Source organism: Gigantopelta aegis, chromosome 7 (assembly GCF_016097555.1).
Source record: "Gigantopelta aegis isolate Gae_Host chromosome 7, Gae_host_genome, whole genome shotgun sequence".
NCBI lineage: Eukaryota > Metazoa > Mollusca > Gastropoda > Neomphalida > Peltospiridae > Gigantopelta > Gigantopelta aegis.
This window is the reverse complement of record NC_054705.1, coordinates 11229339-11248015: the sequence shown is the minus strand read 5'-3', so window position 1 is coordinate 11248015 and position 18677 is coordinate 11229339. Positions and strand designations below refer to the sequence as shown.

The window sequence follows — 18677 nt, the reverse complement described above, 5'->3', positions numbered from 1 at the left end:
TTGGACAATCGTGTTTTATTCAGTTACGGGTATTATAGAATCCCCGTGACAGATCTCAAACATTTGGTAATAGTCATCAGAGGAAACCCGCTCCATTTTCCCCCCACATGCAGGGAAGCACATACTGCGCCTTTGTTCAGTTGTGGTGCACTGGTTGGAACAGTAAAAACAACAATCAGTTGAATGGATCCACCGAGGTGGTTCGATCCTACGACGCAAGCACATCAAGTGAACATTCAACCGACTGGGCTAAATCCCGCCTCCGACTTTAATAAAGTCCAGACTTTAACGTAATGCTATTTGTATGGCGTTGCCATGACGTTAAAGTTTGGACTTTATTAAAAATTACCAAATGTTTGCCATCCAATAGCCGATAATTAATAAAACCAATGTGCTCTTGTGGTGTCGTTAAACAAAATAAACTTTTAACTTTTACAAACAAAACGTACATGGTCTTGATTTAATCAAACAGCCCCCATCAAATCTAACATATAATCCTTCATCTAATCAACACGAAGTTTAATTACCACGATTTCAATTTTAAACCAATCTATTATTTCTGTATGTGTTTTATATGAGGTTTGGGTGTGTTCTCATTGGTATGTACAGAAAAACAGTATTCAGCAGAGCAGTAGGAACGATACTCGGAGAGGGCAGACACTATTTAATTTAGGAGGCACAGTCTCGTGTGTGTATGTGTATGTGTGTATGTGTGTGTATGTGTGTGTGTGTGTGTGTGGTGTGTGTGTGTGGAGGGTTGGGGTGTGTGTGTGGGGGGGGGGTTGCGGCTTTTCTAACAAGAAATATTTTAAAATAATTATTTATATATAGATTAGGACGTTTTCGTCTTCAACCGCCTTCAAAAGACAAAATCATGTTTTACACCCCCCCCCCCCCCCCCCACCCCGCGCGTTGTTTATACAAGGGACGGGATCTAGCTCAAGCTGTTGAGCACTCGCTTGAGGTGCTTGGGACGAAGTATCGAATCCCTTCGGTGGACATATTCTCTGATTGTTTTTTTCGACTGAAACAATGGCCCACGATCGGTGTATCAAAAGCCGTGGTATGTTTTGTCACGACTGCGGGAAAGTACATATAAAAGATCTCTTTTTGCTAAAGAAAGACTAGTTTGTGGCTGATTTCCTCTGACAACTTGTTACAATTACCTTTGTTTGAAAGTTAAAAGTTTGTTTTGTTTAACGAAACCACTAGAGCACATTGATTTATTAATCATCGGCTATTGGATGTCAAACATTTGGTCAATTTGACATATAGCGAGAAAACCCGCAAAATTTTTTCCATTAGTAGCAAAGGATATTTTATATGCACCATCCTACAGACAGGATAGCACATACCACGACTTTTCGTGATGTACTGGCTGGGACGGCAAATAGCCCAATGGGTCCACCGATGGGTATCGATCCCACACCAACCGAGTGCTTCGTTTTGTTTAACAATACCACTAGAGCACATTGATCAATTAATCATCAGCTATTGGATGTCAAACATAATTTTGGTATTTCTGACTCGTAGTCATCTGAGGAAACCGGTACATTTTTTCTAATCCAGCAAGGGATCTTTTATACGCACTTTCCCACAGACAGGAAAGCACATACCACGGCCTTTGACCAGTTGTGATGCTCTGGTTGGAACGAGAAAACCCAGTCAGTTCAATGGATCCGCCGATGTGGTTCGATCCCGCGACGCAAGCACATCAAGCGAACGCTCAACCGACTGAGCTAAATCCCGCCCCACCATTGTTTGACACACAATAGCCGATATCTTCTTCGTGCTGGCGTGTCGTGAAACATAGTTCGTTCATTCATTCATTCGTTCATTCATTCGTTCATTCATTCGTTCATTCATTCATTCGTTCATTCATTCATTCATTCGCTCATTCATTCATTCGTTTATTTGTTCATTCATTCGTTCATTCATTCGTTCATTCATTCATTCGTTCATTCATTCATTCGTTCATTCGTTCATTCGTTCCTTCGTTCCTTTGTTCGTTCATTCATTCATTCATTCGTTCATTCGTTCCTTCGTTCGTTCGTTCGTTCATTCATTCATTCGTTCGTTCGTTCATTCGTTCGTTCATTCATTCATTCATTCATTCGTTCATTCGTTCGTTCGTTCATTCGTTCGTTCGTTCGTTCGTTCGTTCGTTCATTCGTTCATTCGTTCATTCGTTCATTCATTCGTTCGTTCGTTCGTTCATTCGTTCATTCTTTCATTCATTCATTCATTCGTTCGTTCGTTCGTTCGTTCGTTCGTTTGTTCATTCATTCATTCGTTCGTTCGTTCATTCGTTCGTTCATTCGTTCATTCATTCATTCGTTCATTCATTCATTCGTTCATTCATTCATTCGTTCATTCATTCATTCATTCATTCATTCATTCATTCATTCATTCATTCATTCACATGTCACCGGCGGTTGGATTTAGCTCAGTCAGTTGAGTGCTTGCTTGAGGTGCTTGCGTTGCACGATCGAACCACCTCGGTGGGTCCTTTAAGCTGATCTTTTTTTCTCGTTCCAAACAGTGCCCCACAACTGGTAAAAGGCCGTGGTATGTGCTCTCCTGTCTGTCAGGTCAGGTCAGAGGGTTTTATGTGCACATTCAGAGCAAGCTGTTGTAGCGCACGCCTGCCTCGGCCGACTCTTCTGTCCAGGACAGGAGGAAAGTTCATATAAAAGATCCCTTGTTGCATTAGAAAAAATGTAGCGGGTTTCCTCTGATGACTACGAGTCAGAATTATCAAATGTTTGACATCCAATAGCCGATGATGAATTGATCAATGTGCTCTAGCGGTGTCGTTCAGCAACACAAACAAACAAATCACGTGTCACTATGACCAAATGCCGGACATCCAGCGGTCGATGGTTAATCAATCAATGTGCTCTGGTGATGTCACTTAGTTTGTTTAATCAGCGGCTACTGGGTGCTAAATATACCAGTATCACGGAACTGTCACTTGCTGAAGTGTCAGACGCGAATAAAACGAAGTGTTTGTTTACCCCCCACCCCACCCTGCCCCTTCACGAATTGTGTAATCAGCAAATAGAAGAGGTGTCTGATATATCCTAACTGGACAGTTGATCTAATGTTGGAGGAAAAAAAGAAAGAAAGAAAACTAATTTCCTTATAGGTAGGTGCTTGGTTCGATTCCCAGCACCAGCTATAACTCCGGGTTGGGAAGATGTAAGACCACTGCTGTAGCAGTATCATCATGATCATCCCAATCTTCGTCATTATCATCATCATCAGCAGCAGCGGTCTCATCAACATCATCACTATTATTATCATCAGCATCACACTAATCATTATCAGCATCATCAACCACATCATTAACATCATCATCACCATCTCCATCATGACCATCATCATCATCAATAATATTTTAATCATCATCATAGCAGTAGTAGTAGTAATAATTGTATAACCAAATAGAAGTTATCTAATTTTGAGGCAATTGGCAACAGCATAAGTAACTACAATGATTGCAAATATATTTCTGTTTAAATACAATAATAGCTAGGCATGTTAATCAATTAATTAAACAGTTAATTCATTAGTTAGTACTTAATTAGTTAATTATTTCGTTCATTTATTCATTCATCAGTTCCTTAATTCATTCATCCATCCGTCCATTCAGTGATTCAATCGTTTGTTTATTAAATTTGATGTTGACGAAACAGTAACAGTAAATTTAAAAAGACCATTTACCTCAATTATTTTTTCTAAGAACGAGAAAAGAAAAAAAAATCCAAGGCGAATAAGGTTATTTATGTAAAATAATTAAATGGAAGAAAAAAAAAATAGAAAGAAAAAAAGAAAGAGAGAAAACAAGGTTACCTTTTTAATGTTTAAGCTAAAACGCTAATTGTGCTGAGGTGTTGTGTGTGGGTGGTTAAATTTTAAACATTGGGGCTTTAGACCTCAATAATTTTGACCCAGCAGGTTCTATTTGTCTGTTCTGGGGACAATTACGCTTTTTGTTAAAAAAAAAAAAAAAAACCTCTTCTTTCTTGTTTTTTTAAACACAACAATGCTATTAATAGCTGCTTGCAGAAGTCTTGTGAATATTCAGAAATATATATCAAGATATTTTATTGTAATTAAAGTTCAACATTTCATTGGTTTTGAGGACCGGCCTCGGTGGCGTCGTGGTTAGGCCATCGGTCTACAGGCTGGTAGGTACTGGGTTCGGATTCCAGTCGAGGCATGGGATTTTTAATCCAGATACCGACTCCAAACCCTGAGTGAGTGCTCCGCAAGGCTCAATGGGTAGGTGTAAACCACTTGCACCGACCAGTGATCCATAACTGGTTCAACAAAGGCCATGGTTTGTGCTATTCTGCCTGTGGGAAGCGCAAATAAAAGATCCCTTGCTGCTAATCGGAAAGAGTAGCCTATGTAGTGGCGACAGCGGGTTTCCTCTCAAAATCTGTCTGACGCCATATAACCGTAAATAAAATGTATTGAGTGCGTCGTTAAATAAAACATTGCTTTCTTTCTTTGGTTTTGAGGCTAAGTTATTTGGTGGTCGGTATTTTTGTACTTAATTTGGGCAGTATTATTTTATATTTATTGTCTTGATTTAGTTGGAGTCTAAAGCGCGGAACATGGAGATTAATGAAGAAAACGAAAACCTCTTTTGTTAATTTGACAAATTCATATATTACGTTTGCGTGTGTCACAGATCATTGATGTCAATAGTGTTAACAGTTTGTAGTTTACACTCTGGGCACAACGTCGACACGTATTAAATGAAACACAACTACAAACACCACGCCCATGACGTAAACTCCATTAGCAAACTTGCCAATCGCAGTTAACAATGACTGCACACAATTCGCACCTTTCTTGTTTACTCATTAACAATGGGACAAATATATAAAAAGTCGATCGCAAGGATTTGCATTGAGTATCGAACACGTACCCCGTTTATTTCGTTTTCCCGATGTTTCCTGATGTGCACTAAAACTGACGCGTGGCTGTAATTTGCAGATAAAGAAGCGAGTTATAGGAGAGATATTTGTTTGAGAGCAAAGCGTTTTTGCGTAAACATTACGAAAGGTAAGCTTATATTTTCCTCTTCTTTTTTTTTCTCTTTTTTTTGGGGGGGGGGGTGGTGTCGGTTCTCCCCCCCCCCCCCCCCCCCCGCTTTAATTATTTTACATACACAACCTTATTCAGTTCAGACTCTGTTATTTACTAGGGTCATGTGTATTTCGTTCTTAGAAAGATAATTGATGGCAATGATTTATTTAAGTTTACTGGTACTGTTTTTTTCAAAGTATGATGTGTTAAATTAATGATGGATTCATTAATTGGATGAATGGATGAATAAGTTACTGAGTGAATGAATGAATGATTGATTGTGAATGATTGATTATGAATATATAACTGAGTGAATGAAGGATTGATAGTGATTGACTGATTATGAATAAACAGAATAACTGAATGAATAATACACGATTGATTGTGAATGAATGGTCAGGAATAAATTACTGAATGAATTAAAGTGACAGACCCTAGTTTTTAAACACTACAGCATATTTTCACTATTAGAGCCATTTATGATCACTGAAATCAAACATTACTTATATTTTATTATTTAGATTATCCATTTCCGTAGAACCGAAGTGTTTTTGGTCATCCTGGTGTTTCTAATACCACAAAATGCATTTTTCATATTTTTAACATAGCACTGCGTCTGAGAAGTAACAGTTATGGAGTCGCGTTTTAGTCTATTTTTAAGGGTATTTCAGCGTCACAGACTCTGGTTTCACTCTGTTTATCCAAATTTGCTACAGGTTTGTAAATTGACCAAACTTAGTGTCCATTTTAACGGGTTGAAACTAGAGTCTAGGTGAAAAATATGCCTTAGTGTTTAAAAACTAGGTTCTGTTCCTTTAATGGATTTATGAATGACTGGGTGATCGATTGTGATTCCTTAATTCATTCATCCATCCGTCCATTCAATGATTCAATCGTTTGTTTATTACATTTGATGTTGACGAAACAGTAACAGTAAATTTAAAAAGACCATTTTCCTCAATTATTTTTTCTAAGAACGAGAAAAGAAAAAAAAATCCAAGGCGAATAAGGTTATTTATGTAAAATAATTAAATGGAAGAAAAAAAAAATAGAAAGAAAAAAAGAAAGAGAGGAAACAAGGTTACCTTTTTAATGTTTAAGCTAAAACGCTAATTGTGCTGAGGTGTTGTGTGGGGGTGGTTAAATTTTAAACATTGGGGCTTTAGACCTCAATAATTTTGACCCAGCAGGTTCTATTTGTCTGTTCTGGGGACAATTACGCTTTTTGTTAAAAAAAAAAAAAACCCTCTTCTTTCTTGTTTTTTTAAACACAACAATGCTATTAATAGCTGCTTGCAGTTGACTTGTGAATATTCAGAAATATATATCAAGATATTTTATTGTAATTAAAGTTCAACATTTCATTGGTTTTGAGGACCGGCCTCGGTGGCGTCGTGGTTAGGCCATCGGTCTACAGGCTGGTAGGTACTGGGTTCGGATTCCAGTCGAGGCATGGGATTTTTAATCCAGATACCGACTCCAAACCCTGAGTGAGTGCTCCGCAAGGCTCAATGGGTAGGTGTAAACCACTTGCACCGACCAGTGATCCATAACTGGTTCAACAAAGGCCATGGTTTGTGCTATTCTGCCTGTGGGAAGCGCAAATAAAATATCCCTTGCTGCTAATCGGAAAGAGTAGCCTATGTAGTGGCGACAGCGGGTTTCCTCTCAAAATCTGTCTGACGCCATATAACCGTAAATAAAATGTATTGAGTGCGTCGTTAAATAAAACATTTCTTTCTTTCTTTGGTTTTGAGGCTAAGTTATTTGGTGGTCGGTATTTTTGTACTTAAGTTGGGCAGTATTATTTTACATTTATTGTCTTGATTTAGTTGGAGTCTAAAGCGCGGAACATGGAGATTAATGAAGAAAACGAAAACCTCTTTTGTTACTTTGACAAATTCATATATTACGTTTGCGTGTGTCACAGATCATTGATGTCAATAGTGTTAACAGTTTGTAGTTTACACTCTGGGCACAACGTCGACACGTATTAAATGAAACACAACTACAAACACCACGCCCATGACGTAAACTCCATTAGCAAACTTGCCAATCGCAGTTAACAATGACTGCACACAATTCGCACCTTTCTTGTTTACTCATTAACAATGGGACAAATATATAAAAAATCGATCGCAAGGATTTGCATTGAGTATCGAACACGTACACCGTTTATTTCGTTTTCCCGATGTTTCCCGATGTGCACTAAAACTGACGCGTGGCTGTAATTTGCAGATAAAGAAGCGAGTTATAGGAGAGATATTTGTTTGAGAGCAAAGCGTTTTTGCGTAAACATTACGAAAGGTAAGCTTATATTTTCCTCTTCTTTTTTTTTCTCTCTTTTTTTTGGGGGGGGGGGTGTCGGTCCCCCCCGCCCCCCCCCCCCCCCCCCCCCCCCCCCCCCCCCCGCTTTAATTATTTTACATACACAACCTTATTCAGTTCAGACTCTGTTGTTTACTAGGGTCATGTGTATTTCGTTCTTAGAAAGATAATTGATGGCAATGATTTATTTAATTTTACTGGTACTTTTTTTTTAAAGTATGATGTGTTAAATTAATGATGGATTCATTAATTGGATGAATGGATGAATAAGTTACTGAGTGAATGAATGAATGATTGATTGTGAATGATTGATTATGAATATATATCTGAGTGAATGAAGGATTGATAGTGATTGACTGATTATGAATAAACAGAATAACTGAATGAATAATACACGATTGATTGTGAATGAATGGTCAGGAATAAATTACTGAATGAATTAAAGTGACAGACCCTAGTTTTTAAACACTACAGCATATTTTCACTATTAGAGCCATTTATGATCACTGAAATCAAACATTACTTATATTTTATTATTTAGATTATCCATTTCCGTAGAACCGAAGTGTTTTTGGTCATCCTGGTGTTTCTAATACCACAAAATGCATTTTTCATATTTTTAAAATAGCACTGCGTCTGAGAAGTAACATTTATGGAGTCGCGTTTTAGTCTATTTTTAAGGGTATTTCAGCGTCACAGACTCTTGTTTCACTCTGTTGTATCCAAATTTGTTACAGGTTTGTAAATTAACCAAACTTAGTGTCCATTTTTACGGGTTGAAACTAGGTCCAGGTGAAAAATATGCCTTAGTGTTTAAAAACTAGGTTCTGTTCCTTTAATGGATTTATGAATGACTGGGTGATCGATTGTGAATGAAAGAAAGAAATGTTTTATTTAACGACGCTATCCTGCTTCCCACAGGCAGGATAGCACAAACCATGGCCTTTGTTGAACCAGTTATGGATCACTGGTCGGTGCAAGTGGTTTACACCTACCCATTGAGCCTTGCGGAGCACTCACTCACGGTTTGGAGTCGATATCTGGATTAAAAATCCCATGCCTCGACTGGGATCCGAACCCAGTACCTACCAGCCGAACCCAGTACCTACCGATGGCCTGCCACGACGCCACCGAGGCCGGTCGATTGTGAATGAGTACTTGTGAATAAATAATTGAGTCACTGACTGAATTATTGAATTAACGAGTGACTGTGAATGAATGACTATGAATAAATGACCGAGTGAATTACTGAAAGAATAAATAAATAAATAAATGAATGGATGAACGTTTCTCGCTATTCTTGTATTTATACAGAACCATGGGCGTCATTTGGTGGGGGACAGGGGGGACATGTCCCCCCCCCCCCCACACACACTTTTAGTAGTGGGGGGGCAGAATATCTGATGTCCCCCCCCACTTTACTCTAAATAATATTCTCAGACAGCCACAATGACCTTCATTTTTCACGCCTAGGGCGCTCGCGATTAGTCGCACGAAATATTGTTAGAGTCCAATTGTCCCCCCCCCCCACGTTTTCATTGCAAATGACGCCCATGTACAGAACTATAGTTTCAATCCTTGTTTTGTTGTTTTCTGATTTGTTCCCTATCATCTCAAAATCAGACGTATCTTTTAAAATAATTAAATTTAATAAAGAGGTACAATAAGTTTTAATTATTTATAGATTTGCTACTACTACTACTACTACTACTACTACAACTACTACCACTACCCCTACCACTACCACTACCACTACCACTACTACCACTGCTACTGCTGCTACCACTACTACTACTACGATGACGACTACTACTACTACTACTACTACTACTACAACTACTACCACTACCCCTACCATTACCACTACTACCACTGCTGCTGCTGCTGCTTCCCACTACTACTACGACGACTACTACTACAACTACTACCACTACCACTACTGCTACTGCTACTGCTGCTACCACTACTACTGCGACGACTACTACAACTACTACCACTACCCCTACCATTACCACTACTACCACTGCTGCTGCTGCTACCACTACTACTACGACGACTACTACTACAACTACTACCACTACCACTACTGCTACTGCTACTGCTGCTACCACTACTACTGCGACGACTACTACAACTACTACCACTACCCCTACCATTACCACTACTACCACTGCTGCTGCTGCTGCTTCCCACTACTACTACGACGACTACTACTACAACTACTACCACTACCACTACTGCTACTGCTACTGCTGCTACCACTACTACTGCGACGACTACTACAACTACTACTACTACTACTACAACTACTACCACTACCACTACTACAACTGCTACTGCTGCTACCACTACTACTGCGACGACTACTACAACTACTACCACTACCCCTACCATTACCACTACTACCACTGCTGCTGCTGCTACCACTACTACTACGACGACTACTACTACAACTACTACCACTACCACTACTGCTACTGCTGCTACCACTACTACTGCGACGACGACGACTACTACAACTACTACCACTACCACTACTGCTACTGCTGCTACCACTACTACTGCGACGACGACGACTACTACAACTACTTCTAACACTATCCCTACCACTACCACTACCACCACTGCTTCTGCTGCTACTACTACGACGACTACTACTACTACTACTACTACTACTACTACTACTACTACTACTACTACTACTACTACTACTATTACCACTACCACTACCACTACTACTACTGCTGCTACTGCTGTTGCTACTACTACTACTGCTGCTGCTACTACTACTACTACTACTACTACGACTACGACTACGACTACTACTAAGACTACAACTACTACTAATTCTACTACTACTATTACTGCTACTAAAACTACTACTAGTCTACTACTACCACTACCAATACAGTGAATACTACTACCACTACCACTAAAACTACTACTAATACTACTACTGCTACTATCATCATCATCATCATCATCATCATCATCATCATCACCATCACCATCATCAAACTCTTTTCAATTCATTAGTATGCTGGCTTTTTATGTTTGTTTGTGTGTTTGTTTTGTTCTTGTTTTTGTCTGTTTGTTTTGAATAGTGAGGGGTTTTCATTCATTTTTGTTTGGTTTTCATTTTCGTTTGGTTTTCATTTTGCTTTTTTTATGCGTTTCCTTTTCCTTTAAATTCCGGCGTAGCTTTTTAATTAAGCGTTATTAGTGTCATAAAAGAAAAGAGACAGATTTAAAATCAATATCTTCAACACTACAAATCGTAATATAGTCATCGCTTGTTGGTCAATCCTCAACGTTAATAAATATTGTTAAAAAAAACATCACAAATCGATATCTCCATTGAAATATATAATTTCCATATCATAGATTTATAACATTAACATGAGATATCGACCATGTGGAGGAGTTTGGTGTTTGAAAGAAAGATTATAGGCCTTACGTTGACAGTTACTATAACACCACAAGAAGATATTACACACAAAAAGAAAGAAATGTTTTATTTAACGACGCACTGAACACATTTTATTTACGGTTATATGAGCCTTGCGGAACACTCTCTCAGGGTTTGGAGTCGGTATCTGGATTAAAAATCCCATGCCTCGACTGGGATCCGAACCCAGTACCTACCAGCCTGTAGACCAATGGCCTAACCAGGACGCCACCGAGGCCTGTATATTACACACACTCACACACACATAATAAGTCTTTGTTACAAAGCAGGGGCGGGATATAGCTCAGTCGGTTGAGTGCTCGTTTGAGGTGCTTGCGTCGCCGGATCGAACCACGTCGGTGGATCCATTCAGCTAAAAAAAAAATTCTCGTTCCAACCATGCACCACAACTGGTCAAAGGCCGTGGTATGTGCTATCCTGTCTGTGGGGAAAGGGCGTTTAAAAGATCCCTTGCTGCATTAGGAAAAAATGTAGCGGGTTTCCTCTGATGACTATGAGTCAGAAGTACCACATGTTTGAAAGAAAGAAAGAAATGTTTTATTTAACAACGCACTCAACACATTTTATTTACGGTTATATGGCGTCAGACATATGGTTAAGGACCATACAGATTTTGAAAGGAAACCCGCTGTCGCCACTACATGGGCTACTCTTTCCGATTAGCTGCAAGGGATCTTTTATTTGCGCTTCCCACAGGCAGGATAGCACAAACCATGGCCTTTGTTGAACCAGTAATGGATCACTGGTCGGTGCAAGTACCACATGTTTGACATCCAAAAGCCGATGATTAATTAATTAATGTGCTCCAGTGGAAGGAAGGAAGGAAATGTTTTATTTAACGACGCACTCAACACATTTTATTTACGGTAATATGGCGTCGGACATATGGTTAAGGACCACACAGATATTGAAAGGAAACCCGCTGTCGCCACTTCATGGGCTACTCTTTTTAATTAGCAGCAAGGGATCTTTTATATGCACCATCCCATAGACAGTATATCACATACCACGGCCTTTGATGTATCAGTCGTGGTGCACTGGCTGGAGCGAGGTGCTCCAGTGGTGTCGTTAAACAAAACAAACTTTTTTATTACAAGGTAGGGCGGATCTGACGGGATGGAACGTAGGACTAGTTTTCTGTCCGGGGTACACGGAACCTGCAGTGCAAGCCGGGTAATCCCCCATGTGGGGTCATACACTCGGGAGACACACCCATAATCGCACCCGTGATGTGTATGAAACTCGGTGTATGTGGCCTTACACCTACCCATTGAGCCTAGCTGTGCACTTACTCTTGGCTGGGGCCGGTACTGGCATGACCAACCTCCCACATTGCCCCAGGTGGGATACGAACCCAGTACCTACCAGACTGAAGTCCGATGACACAACCACTGCACCACCGAGGCCGGTCCAGTTCACTCCGTAATTCTCTTTGATGCACCATTTTAAATACAGACAAAATTTCTTATCACCACCTGGAACCGCCTCTTGCATGAAAATAGATATTTGTTAATAATGTCTATTAGTTTACATACAATTCTAAAGGTGTGCGTTACTGTCGCTTTCTAGAAAATAGTCGTCGTTTTAAATTTTGACAACAAATAATCGAACAATAAAAAAAATAAAAAAATAATAAACATAAAAAACACACAACAAACAACAAAAACAACAACACACTAATAAAACCCCACAAAAACCCAAGAAAAAAACGAAACACCCCCCCCCCCCCCTCCAATAAACAAACCCTCAAACCAAACCAAACGAAAACAAAACAAAGAAAACAACAAACAAACTGCATTCATTCGTTCTTTTTCTTTTATGCTAACTTTGCGTTGTATAAAAAGCAACATAAATGTTAATGTTTGTATATATAACGTTCTTGTACAAAATTGTAAATGCGGAGCGGAGCGGATACTTTTAACATGCTCATATACCACTAAGGTTTCGATCACGTCTATCCCGGGTCCTGTCTTTGGGTAGCCAGGGACACGACCCGGGACAGATTTGTAAAAGCAAGCAAGTTCATCGCCTAGATTATTAACATTGCATCTTCTGTTTCGATACTACCAGCCTTCACTTCTCAGTTGGGTCGGAGAACGTGATTGGCAATATGGAACATAGGAAGAGTGTTATACATTATTTTATCAGTGATCTATAATATAACACGCAAGGTTTCCACCGTTCTGACCGCGTCTCCTCTTTTGATAGGCACTGCCGAAAGCCTTCTTTGTGCTTATCCGATACCGTATTTTTCAAGATTTTTTTTTTTTTTTTTTTTTTTATGCGCTCGAGTCCAATCGACTACCGTACACACATCATGTTAAATATTGCGTACAAAGATGAATTCCATAAATACATAAATACAACAGTAATGGAAGCCGCCACGTCTGTCAGTTAATACAGTGCTAGGCACTGGTTTCATTTAGTATTAAATACTTTTCATAAGGACGAGTGGTGGCTGTCGCTTGCTAGACCGGTTGTTTCGTTTAGCGTTAGATAAATGTGACGTGTTAGAAGATGATGGTACCAGTCAAACTGAACACGATAGCTCGGCCTCCTGGGACCAATTTCATATCAACATCGCAAACCTAATTGTGCACGTAATCATAAATCTCTGACTACAATTCGTATTACTTTTAACAGTACAACTAGCATAGTTTGAAATTCTTTCTTTTGTTCTTAAAACGCTCTCTCTCTCTCTCTCTCTCTCTCTCTCTCTCTCTCTCTCTCTCTCTCTCTCTCTCTCTCTCTCTCTCTCTCTCTCTCTCTCTCTCTCTCTCTCTCTCTTTCTCTCTCTCTCTCTCTTTTGCCATTCATTTATTAAATCGAGCACATAAATTACATTAATGTTTATTTCAATTAATTTTTGTGTATTTTTAATGAAAAACAAGTGCCCCGAAAATGGTGAGAATGCCCGAAAAGTGTTTCGTCTACCATGCCTTGCCCAATTTCTAGGGAAATCACTAGTGACATATTGTTTCATCTCCCTTGTACCGCCTGTAGACTAGCTTAGAAAATCAAACGTTGCACAGTATAAACCTCAATGGAATACATACACATAGAATGTATTCCCTGATTGGGTTTTCTTCGACCGAACCAATGCCTCACGATTGGTATATCAAAAGCCGTGGTATGTTTTGTCACGACTGCGGGAAACTGCATATAAAAGATCACTTTCTGCTCAGGGAACGACTAGTGTGTTGCTTGCTTCCTCTGACAACTTGACACAATTACAAAAATGTTTCTTTTGTTTAACGACACCACTAGAACACATCGATTTATTTATCACCGGCTATTGGATGTCAAACATTTGGTAATTTTGACATACAGTCTTAGAGAAAAAAAACCGCAACATTTTTCCATAAGTAGCAAGGGCTATTTTATATGGACCATCTTACAGACAGGATAGCACATACCAAGGACTTTGATATACCAGTCGTGGTGCACTGGCTGGAACGAGAAATATACACATATACGTCCAACAGATATTACTGGTAGTAACTTACGATGATTTGGTTTAAACAATACTTAGTTAGCAAGACATTACAATGAGGTTTAATCTATATTAAGACCTCTCCGTACATTATGATGCTTCACTTTCTCCTATTTATGAATTAATTCCAAATTATCCCCATCTACATACCCCCTTCCGCCCTGGAAAAAAACAACAAAAAAAACCAGAGGTAGGGGGAATGTCCAAAACTTGAAAGGGTGTGGGTATGTAAAAACAAGTTTCAAGATTACGATATTTTATGCCTCTGGGTTCAGGACATGCTAATGGCGTTCATGAAAAGGCTAACTAGTGTATCCTGTCCGACCAGAACTCGTGGCTTTTAGTTGTCAAATGTGTTATTGCATTATGTCCGTCAACGATGAGTCATATCGCTAAATGGCCAATGGATGTCTCCTGTGCTAGTTTTGATTTAGTAAACTACACCGGCCTCGGTGGTGTCGTGGTTAAGCCATCGGACGTAAGGCTGGTAGATACAGGGTTCGCAGCCCGGTACCGGCTCCCACCCAGAGCGAGTTTTGACGATTCAAAGGGTAGGTTTAAGACCACTACACACTCTTCTCTCTCACTAACAACTAACCCACTGTCCTGGACAGACATCCCAGATAACTGACGTGTGTGTCCAGGACAACGTGCTTGAACCTTAATTGGATATAAACACGAAAATAAGTTGAAATGAAATAGTAAACCAGTCTGCGAGTGGTAGTCCTTTTTGTCATGCGACTGGACCAATGGGATGACGTTAAATTTTAGGAATGTAAGGTATTAATTTTTGTATTTATGACTTTCTTCTACAAAGTGTCCGCTAGGATCGATCCCCGTCGGTGGACCTATTGGACTCGTTCCATACAGTGCTCCACAACTGCTATAACAAAGGTCGTGGTATGTACTATCCTGTCTGTGGGATGGTGCATATAAAAGATCCCTTGCTGCTAATCGAAAAGAGTAGCCCATGAAGTGGCGACAGCGGGTTTCTTCTCTCAATATCTGTGTTTTTCCTTAATCATATGTCCGACGCCATATAACCGTAAATAAAATGTGTTGAGTGTGTCGTTAAATAAAACATTTCCTTCCTTCTTCTACAAATTGTGTAAATACAAAATAGTTCGTTGCAAAAATAAAGGAACTAATAAATTAAACAATAAAGAAAGAAAGAAAGAAAGAAAGAACAACAATATGTGGAGAGAAGTTAAAATATTTATATTAATGGTATTTGTTATTTTCAGATTTAAAATGATGAATCTCGCTTTGCGGATCTTTGTGGTGTTCGCTCCGTGCCTTTTGGTCCACCACGTGCACTCGGAAACGTTTCTCGACTCAGAACAATCGGCCAACCTCGGGTTACCACAGAAACAGTTCTGGGAGAAAGAGGACGCATCATCGGACAGACGTGTGTGGTCTCCCATCATGGGAGACAACTCCAATTTGATTACTGACCCAGACCGGAAGTACTCGGATACGAAACAAAGGCTCGACGACGCATACACTAGCCAACTTTCGAAAATTAAACAGACTTTGCTTGAAAAGATATCGTCGCGAAAGTTGTGGCTTCAACCCACGTCGTCCAACTCGCACGACGTTGACGATAGACGGCCGGCCGTAAAAAGCCGATACTGGCTGGCGCTCGCCCGGTGGATGAAACAACATGGCCGATCACCGGAACCGGAAATAGACGAAGAGGCGCAGCTTTCTGATCTAGTTCCGCATCCGCTTCAAAAATCCGGATCGCCAGAGAGAGTTGGAATTCATAATTCGAAAAAATCCGGGGCGCTATCGATAAACGGGGCTCTTTTGTCTTTAGCGGACCTCCTGAGTTCGGAAAGTCAACGACGAAATCAGCAAGCGTTGAGGCAGCTTCACCAGCGTCTCTTAGTGGCGGGAAAACGCTAACGGCATCATGGGATAGTCACAATTCTCAAAAAGATAAAAAATAAATAACATCTGTAGAACGTCTGGAAATCATAGTTGATTAATATTCGAAATGTGGGTGTGTTTTGTGTTGTGTTCAAGTAGCTTGGATACTTGTGAAAGGAATGCCGTTATATCATCTTGGGATAGAAAATGGTTTCTTTTCTTTCTTCCTTCTTTATTTTCAAGAACGTGGTTCTGTGAATTTGTAGTGATAAAGCAAAAAAATAACGCTTGTCATTGAAGATGGTGAATGAAACGATCACAGTCTTACCAATCAATATCTATTAAATATGGAACATTTTGCATCGATAGAATAATATAACAAATTTCTCTTCTATTAAACATGAACTATTTTACATGAATTGACTGTACAAATTAATTACACGTAAACTGTTAAGTAATAGAGAGTTTTACTCACTTGTAGATCAAATCTGTATTATGGATTAAAATTGTTGGCATCTACGAATTATGGGAAATTACACTTGGTTTGTACATATCAAACTGACATTGCGTGTGTTTGTGTTTGTGTTATAGCAAATATAATACACCAGTCAGAGGAGGATAAACATTATTATTATATAACATTTAGTGAAATATCTTAAAATATCAGTGAAATAAAAGTGTTATCAGTCACTCAGTGACGATAACACATTTTAGAGTGAAAATTTCACAATTTCACTCTTAAATGTGTTATCGTCACTGTAGAAAGTGATATCTTCACTGTAAGAAAGTCGGAAGTATTTTCCTTCTGGCATTTTTAAAATAAAGGTAAATTGCTAAAATTTATATAATAAATAGAAAATTGCATGTTTTTTGTCAAATATGATTTATATCTCAACTCGTGAAGTTTGCAATCATACAACACTCGTCGCGCATGCGCGACTCGTGATATATGATTGCAAACTTCACTCGATGAGATATAAATCATATCTGATAAAAAAAATAAAAAAAAACATGAAAGATCCTCTATGAATATACTTCGTGAACGTTTCTGTGAAATATCAAAACGGAAAATTAAAAAAACAAATATTCTCTGTTGTTCATTTTCTCAGAAAGTTTCTATAGATAAACTAGCACACCAGTTTGTGATAAGAAAAGGATAAATGCACGACAATACAGTAATAATTATTCTTAACTTCATATTAAAACGTTTTTTGTGAATATTGGGGTGCATACTACCAAATCAAATCCCATAGACGACACTAGTAACATATGTGCCTAAACTCCTACCTGCAGCGTACGAATCGACATAAACGCCACGGATATAAATGTAACAGATAAAAATCAACCTCCACTTAGGGGATTCGAACCACAGACTCTCAGTACAAGAGTCCAGTGCTCTACCGACTGAGCTAATAGGGAAATTCCCACTAGCTACTGCCAGTAGGAGCACTTTATACCAACACTACTACATAAATACTATCACCCCTCACCCTTAAAGTGAATCAGAAAAAAAAATTGGGGGTCAAGCTGCTCATTTCTGAGATAACGGGTAGCGTCTGTGACTACCCTAGTTCCGCACAACATTCGAGTACTTTGTTTTACAGGTACCCCATACATGTTTCAAGTACAAGGCTACTTGACACAGTGGTACTAGATGAAATAAAATTGCAAACATTTTTTGCCCAGATGAAACTATTTCCTGTTACAACCAACACACTCACATTTATCACCAATCACCGGACTTGTGGTATTCACTTCTCTATCAAACGTTGAGTGCACCTCGAACTTTGACCCAGTCGGAAGTTATTTGGTTTAGTACTACCATTAGGGCTTTTGTATTGTGAGGTACATAAAACAACAAACTATTTATATATAGTCATTAGAATGTTGTATTGCTTTTTTAAAGAACAAATGGATTAGGCACAAATTATACAACTTACCAGGCCTTCTCATTAATTCATACATGTCACGACAGTAATATAATTTTGCAATTTAAATATGAACAGAAATAAATATTATTAAAAGATAGAAAGAAAGAAAAAGAGTAAAGGAATCCGAGGAAAGTGGCAATAAAGTTCTCAGTGTGTTTGATAATTAGACAGGTTTGCTAAAAGAAAACACAAAACGCAAACAAGGCATCGCAATGGCTACACAAACAAATAATAATAATAATAATAATAATAATAATAATAATAATAATAATTTAAAGGGACATTCCTGAGTTTGCTGCATTGTAAGATGTTTCTGACTAATAAAATACTTCTACGATTAAACTTACACATTAAATATATTTTCTTGTTTAGAATATCAGTGTCTGTATATTCAAAGTGTTTCTGGTCGTCTTAATATTTGTAAGAAGCCCCAACTAATATTTTAGTTAATAAAATGATATTTAACCTACTACAAATATTA

At 38.8% G+C, this 18677-nt stretch overlaps 1 protein-coding gene across 1 annotated transcript in view; it reads left to right on the top strand.

The window, feature by feature from the left end:
* Positions 1 to 16827, top strand: part of LOC121377562 — a 55289-nt gene extending 38462 nt beyond the window's left edge. Inside the window, exon 2 of the mRNA XM_041505610.1 lies at positions 15638 to 16827. Within this exon, the coding sequence (XP_041361544.1) occupies positions 15645 to 16301 (657 nt within the window). The 5' untranslated portion in view covers positions 15638 to 15644 and the 3' untranslated portion in view covers positions 16302 to 16827. The remainder of the gene's footprint in view (positions 1 to 15637) is intronic.
* Positions 16828 to 18677: the final 1850 nt, after the last annotated feature.